At 43.8% G+C, this 6721-nt stretch overlaps 1 protein-coding gene across 1 annotated transcript in view; it reads left to right on the top strand.

Moving 5' to 3' along the window:
- The window catches only part of LOC101984146 (2-oxoglutarate dehydrogenase-like, mitochondrial), an 18993-nt gene that overhangs the window by 10073 nt on the left and 2199 nt on the right, over positions 1-6721 (top strand). Inside the window, exon 3 of the mRNA XM_005346765.2 lies at positions 1727-1733. Within this exon, the coding sequence (XP_005346822.2) occupies positions 1727-1733 (7 nt within the window). The remainder of the gene's footprint in view (positions 1-1726; positions 1734-6721) is intronic.

The following is a 6721-nucleotide window of genomic DNA, read 5'->3' as shown; positions in this document are numbered from 1 at the left end:
TTTTTTTTTTTTTTTTATCTCATCTCATTCAGCACCATCCAACACAGCCTGTCTGTCTGAGCTGTGCTCCAGGCAATGGATTGCTTTCAGCATATATATATATATATATATATATATATATATATATATATATGTATGTATGATTTCTTCTTATTTCCTTTGGATTTCATGGCCATCTCAAGGATGCCTGGACTACTTTCACTTACTCTCCTGTCATACACATCAACTCCAGCACACAAAATCTAAGTCATACCCATCTTGTTTTTTGCTTGTTTCTTCATTTTTGAAATTGTAACTTAATCACATTTTTCTCTTCTCTTCTCTCTCTCCTTCATCACAGTCTTTATCAGAGTTCACTATGACCTTAATAATTATCTGTGTACTTTCTCTTCATCAGTCTCTAATTCATAGTCTCATTTCTTTGACAGCACAGCAATTTTATCTCACTTTTCATGGGTTCTGCAACCTATAGTTTATAGCAGAAACATTGTTATGTATACTTAAGAATATATGTTTTTGTTTGGAGGTATTCTCAACAATTAAGAACATCTTGAATGTTTTGGCATAGGACAATTTCATAAAAATAACACCAGCAGTGCAGACATTAATAGCAAATATAAATAAACAGAACCTTCTGAAATAGAGAAGCTTCTGTAAAGCAAAGGACACAGTCAATAAGAGAAAAAGGCAGCATACTAAACAGAAAAAGACCTTCACCAATCCATCATCAAACAGAGGATTGTTCTCCAAGATACATACGTAACTAAAGAAACTAGATATGAGAATATGAAATAATCCAATTAAAAAATGGAATACAAATCTACACAGATATTTCTCAACAGAAGAATCTCAAACAGCTGAAAGAGACATACAGAATTGTTCGTCATCCTTAACCATCATGGAAATGAAAATTAAAACCACTGATATTCTGACACCAGTCAGAATGGATGAAATTAAAAACACCAATGATAATTATGCTGGAGAGGATGTGGAGTAAGGGAGAATACTCCTCCATTGGTGGTGGGCACGCAAGCTTGTACAGCCACTCTGGAAATCAGCATGGCCGTTTCTCAGAAAACTGGGAATCAACCTACTTTAAGACCCAGAAATACCGCTCTGGGGCATATACCCAGAGAATGTTCAATCATACTATTAGGACATTCACTCAACTATGTTTATAGCAACATTATTCATAATAGACAGAACCTAGAAACAACCTAGATACCCCTCAAGCAAAGAATGGATAAAGAAAATGTGTTACATTTACACAATGGAGCACTACTCAGAAGTAAAAAGCAATGACATGTTAAAATTGGCTTGCAAAGAGATGGAACTAGTAGGACCCATCCTGAGCGAAGTAACCCAGACCCAGAAAGAAAAACAGGTTATGTACTCACTCGTAAGTGAATATTAGACGTAAGCAACGTATAACCAGCCTATTCCCCATGACCCCAGAGAAACTAGGTAACAAGGAGAACCCCAAGAGAAACATTTTTGGATCACCCTGGGAAGGGGGAATAGACAAAATGTCCTGAGAAAATTGGGAGCATAGGGATTGGGGAAGAAGGGAGAGCAGAAGGGGTGAAGAAGGGGGACAAGGAAGGAAGGAAGGAAGAGAACTTGATGGATAGGGATGGTTGAGATGGGGTAAGAACAGAGGAGAGCAAGGAGAGGGATATTTTGATTGAGAGAGTCATTATGTGGTTAGCAAGAAACCTGACACTAGAGAAATTCCCAGGAATCCATAAGGAAGCACAGCTAAGACCCCAAGCCATGTAGAGAGGGTACCTGAACTGGTCATCCTGTGTAGACAGATTGATGACTACCTTAAATGTCATCATAGAACCTTCAACCAGGAACTGATGGAAGCAGATGTAAAGATTCACAGCAGAGGTCTGGTCTGAGGTCCCAAAGTCATGTTGAAGAGAGGGAAAAGCGATAATATGAGCAAAAGGGTCAAGACCATGATGGCGATATTCAGTGAAACAGGTTATCTGAGCTAATGGGACCTCACTAACTCCATCCTGGCAGCGACAAGTCAACATAGGGCCAAACTAGGCCCTCTGAATGTGGCTGGCAGTTGTATGGCTGGAACAGACTGTGGGACCACTGGCGATGGGACCAGAATTTATCCCTACTGCTTGTACCGGCTTTTTGGAACCCTTCTCTTTTGAGAGATACCTTGCTCAGCCAAAAATAGTGGGGAGGGCCTTGGTCCTGCCTAAAAGCAATGTGCTAGACTTTGTTGACTTTCCATGGGAAGCCTTACTGTCTCTGAGCAGTAGGTAGGAGATGGGGTGAGGGAAAATTGGAGGGAGTAGGAGAAGAGGAGGGAGTGGGAACTGGTATGTAAGATGAGAAAAGATTGTTTTTTCTTAAAAAATAAAACAGCAAATAAAATAATTATTAGCTTACTTTGTGAGAAATTAAAATAATAAAGTATGTCAAAAATGTAAAGTAACTTGGAATTTTCTGGAGGAATAAGATAAATTAGACAATGTTTGGATAAGGACTTCTCTGATATAAATTATTTATAAAAAGTTTATTTATTCAAATTAAAGCCTCCATGGATACACTGATAAACAGCTTACTAATTCACTCATACAGTCAGCAAACACTGAGTACCTATTTTCTTCTGAATATTAAGAAATAGACAAATAAGTTATCTGCCCTTCAGATGTACATAACCAAAATGATGACAGACATGTTAATTGGAGATATATTCTGCCACATGAAAACCAAGTTATAAGTGGAATGCAGGGGACATGGAAGTATAGTCAGTCACTCTATCGGGAAAATGGGAGCAGAATATAGAACGTAGGAGAAAGGAATTCAGCAAATGCAATAGACAAACAAAGAATGTGCACTAACACATAAAGAAAATTGTTTCAGTACTGATAATTGTGTTTGTGAAATTAAAAATATCTGGAGTGGATTAATATAATGTAGTCTTCTTGAGAACATTAAATTCTCAAAATTAAATAAAGAAGTCCAGAGGAAAAATGAAACATGGAAAATTAAACCACAATATTTCTATAAAGCTAATTCACACTTTAATCTACTCAGCTCTTTGTTAGTGAACTAAGGGTGAACATAAATCCTCAACATTAGTGTTTACAGAAATCACAGTTGACTGAGAAATAACAGTAGGACAACAGAACAAGTCAGAAATACTGGTAGACCGAAGAAGTAGAAGAAACATTGAACTTTAGAACTGGTACTACAATTTAGAGAGCAAAAATAAGACACAAAATGTGAAACACTAGCAATTTATTAAACTGAAAAGCTATTATACATCATTTAGAGACTAACATGAGTATATACTATTCTGGAGAAACTTGTCAGTGAAGACATATTCCCACAGTTATTGAAAATTAAACGTAATCCAAGGAATTAACTACCTATGTCATATGTGCCAAAAATTGTTTGCTTTCCTAAATAATGTAAAGTCTTGAAAAAAACACTCTTTAACAACTTTAGAGTTAATATAATAAAACAAACTATGGGCAGATGCCAATGGGAAACTCCTCAAACAAGTTGTTCTACAAGAAGTGGTAGCAAACTCTCGGTGTTTGCATTTATTCTAAAGTCTAAATATCTTCAAGGATATACTTCAAAAAAAAAATCCTGTGGGAGAATTCTGGGTTTTGCAGTTTCTTTAAAAAATGTATTTAACTGAAAACAGTTTTGAAATATTAAAACTGAATGGGAAGTGAGATGGAAGGAAAGGAAACAGAAAGAGGAAGCAGCTTAGCAGAAACTTCATTATACTAGGCAGGCAGTGATCTGGGCTTTTATTTTTTTAAGTGCAGATTTTGTAAAACGATAGTCTCTCTTTTTTTTTTTGCTTTCATAAAGACATGTTGTTTGCCTCTATGTTGCATTTTGTAACACATAATTCTCTAGAGACTTAATAGAATTTATATTCACGACTCCTGGAAATTCATATTTTCATATAAGAAGCATACAACATGGTATCTTAAGCTTCATATTTGAGAAAATGCATTCACACACTACAAATCTATTCTACAGTCAATAACACATGAACTTTTCCCATCTGTGTTTGGGTCGCAGACTGCTTTTCACAAAACACAATGACAATAAGTCAATAAGGTAGGGTAATATAAAATTCTTACCAACTGTAAATTGAATGCTTGACTAGGAATTGAATTCTTGACTAGGAACAGTCTCTGGAACTCTTGGACAATATGCATCTGTCCTAATTTCTTAGATCCAAATATCAAACTAGCCCAAACCTATTTATCTGGCCTAAACACTTTCTCCAATAATAATCAAGATAAAGGCACCTTATGATCACCTGGCACAAATACAAATACACCCTTTATTAGGGCTGCTGGAGATTGCATTTTTTGTTTGCTTCTTAGCCAGCATCTGAAATGAACAGATCAATCAAAAGAAAAGCAGTCTTAGGGTAAATGCAACTGAGTCTGATTAGGGCAGGTTTAAACCCTACAGAATATTTAAAATGCTTAATTCAATCCCGGGGGTGAGCGCTCGCGGGCGGCTGCGCCACGTGACTCAGGTAATTGGTCCGGCACTCCGCACGCACACGCGCGTCCCCCTCTGCACAGCCCGTGGACCCGCAGCCCCCCAGGACCGCGGGGCCCGGAACCCCGGCCAGCCGGTGAGCGCGGGGGCGCGACCCCCGTTCCCGCGAGCTGGCCTCTCTGCTCCTCGCTGCTGGATTCTGGGGCGCGCTGCCCGCGACCCGCTGCCCTGAATCCGGTCCTTTAGAGGCGGGGGTGGGGCGGAGGGGGGGACGTGACCTTGTTTTCGCCCTTGACTAAGTGCGGGAGTTCCTCAGGACCCCTGGCCCTTTGTGCGGTTCAGCAGGCGAGTGCAGATTTCGTGGGAAGGAGTGAAGCGCCCACAGGGGGGCTTCCGGCCTCAGAGCTGGGTCGCTAGCCGGAAGCTTGCAGACCCCCTCCCATTCTTCACATTCCGTGGTCCGGGGAGGAGCCTGCCTGAGACCCTTCCTGGGAGAGGGGGCTGAGCTGCACTGAAGTTGAGGAGGTCCCAGGGTTGCGCAAGATAAGCAGGAAGCTTCGAAGTCCCAGGACTTAGCGGGGACAGGCCCTACACATTTTAACTGCCTTCTGTGCTCCCACTTGAAGAAACTGAGGCTGGCCAGATTTTCTGGCTCAAGTAGCCCGTAGTCTCAGCCATTATAGGAGGTGCTTTCCCCACCCTCCCAAGGCCCCAAGAGGCCTTACCTGACCCTAAGGGCCATACTCTGCAAAGGCCAGCTCAGAAACCGCAAGACCCACAGGGTCCAAGCCCACGCCAGTCTGGGTGGCTCCCCGCCACACATCCACCTGTAACCTTCAAACGGGCCTCACCTGTCTTTGAGCTTTTCCCAGTTCTGGGTTTTAGTTTGGCCCTTCCTGTACCTTCTCCGTGACCCACCCTGCTGCCTAGCTCCTTGGCGTCCAGTTTCCAAGAGTAGAGAGAAATGCAAGTTCTGCTTCTTTGCTCTGTTTGAGGTCTTGGGGGTGGGGGGAGGGGGCTCCCTGCTCTGATTTCTTCTGATTTCCCCAAGAGAGCCATTACGGAGCACCTGTGAGAGACTTAGAGGCAGGTTGCCTGCACAGGTTCCAGAGAGAGAGATGTCCCCAAGATCTGTCCATTAGAAGCTTGCACAGGTCCCTTTTTTGGGGTCCCTGTTGCCATCTTGCCCTGTATGGGCAGCACCTAGCAGGGCTAACTAGGGCTCTATCTGTAGATGTAGAGCCCAGGAGAGCTCTGGGGTCCTCCAGCCCAGCTGGCATGGGGGTAGGAAGGACTGGCATCCCCTGTGGGTTGGGTGAAGGCCATAACAGCGTTTGGCTGCCCAGACTGTTCCGCGTTTGTAAAACACAATGTTCCTACACAGGGCCAGGCTGGATAAAGCCAGGCATTGTCCCTATCTGGCCTGAATTGTCCCATCCCCCTGTGGGGGTAAAGCTGGCAGATGGAGTAACTGGGACCTTGCCTCTAAGAGATCTCAGTGCTGCTGTGAGGAGGACACAAGTCCTGGAGCAGACAGATGGTCAGTCTCCAACTCAGACTTCTCTGCCTCTGCGCCCCGCTGAGGAGCTGAGTGAGCACTGTGACCCTAGCCTTACCTGGCTGCAGGCCCTTCCTCTGACTATAGTCTATATGCCTTGCTGTGTGGAATGCAGGTGCCGACGCCCCATGGTGGTTTGGGTTCTCGTGATATCTCCATGTTGTGACCCCAGCTGTCTGACCCTGGGGCCCAGGCTTTATCTTTGGAAAGCTGCTGCCAGCCCCAAGTGGTTCACTGTGTGTGGGAGGGAACCCTGGGGCACCTGAAGTTCAGAGTTCTGTGAGGCCCCCTCCCTCCCTGCAGGAGAATGTATTTTCTAGTTACTGATTTTTCTCTGTTCAGACTTGCTGCGGGTCACCTCAGGAGACCACCCTTCTTCCTTGGCTGAGGAACTCTCCTGTCCCTCCAACTCACGTGAGTTTGCACTGGTGAGAGGAGGCAGCCGGGGAGAGCCATACCTGTCCTCCGGTGGACTTGATCCCTTGCAGGAGCTCCAGCCAGTGACGTCTCGTGGCAGGGCTAGGGTGGAGGGGTGCAGTAGGTAAACAGTTGGCCGGACACACCTAGGGGCATTTATTTAGGGCCGACTCTAAGCAGGACCCAGGAGCCAGTTATGCTGGCTGGAACAGCAGTTTTCAACCTGTGGGTCGTGAC

The sequence above is a fragment of the Microtus ochrogaster genome, chromosome 5 (genome assembly GCF_000317375.1).
Source record: "Microtus ochrogaster isolate Prairie Vole_2 chromosome 5, MicOch1.0, whole genome shotgun sequence".
Lineage (NCBI taxonomy): Eukaryota > Metazoa > Chordata > Mammalia > Rodentia > Cricetidae > Microtus > Microtus ochrogaster.
The sequence above is the reverse complement of the archived record's forward strand: the minus strand, read 5'-3'. Positions and strand labels throughout refer to the sequence as shown.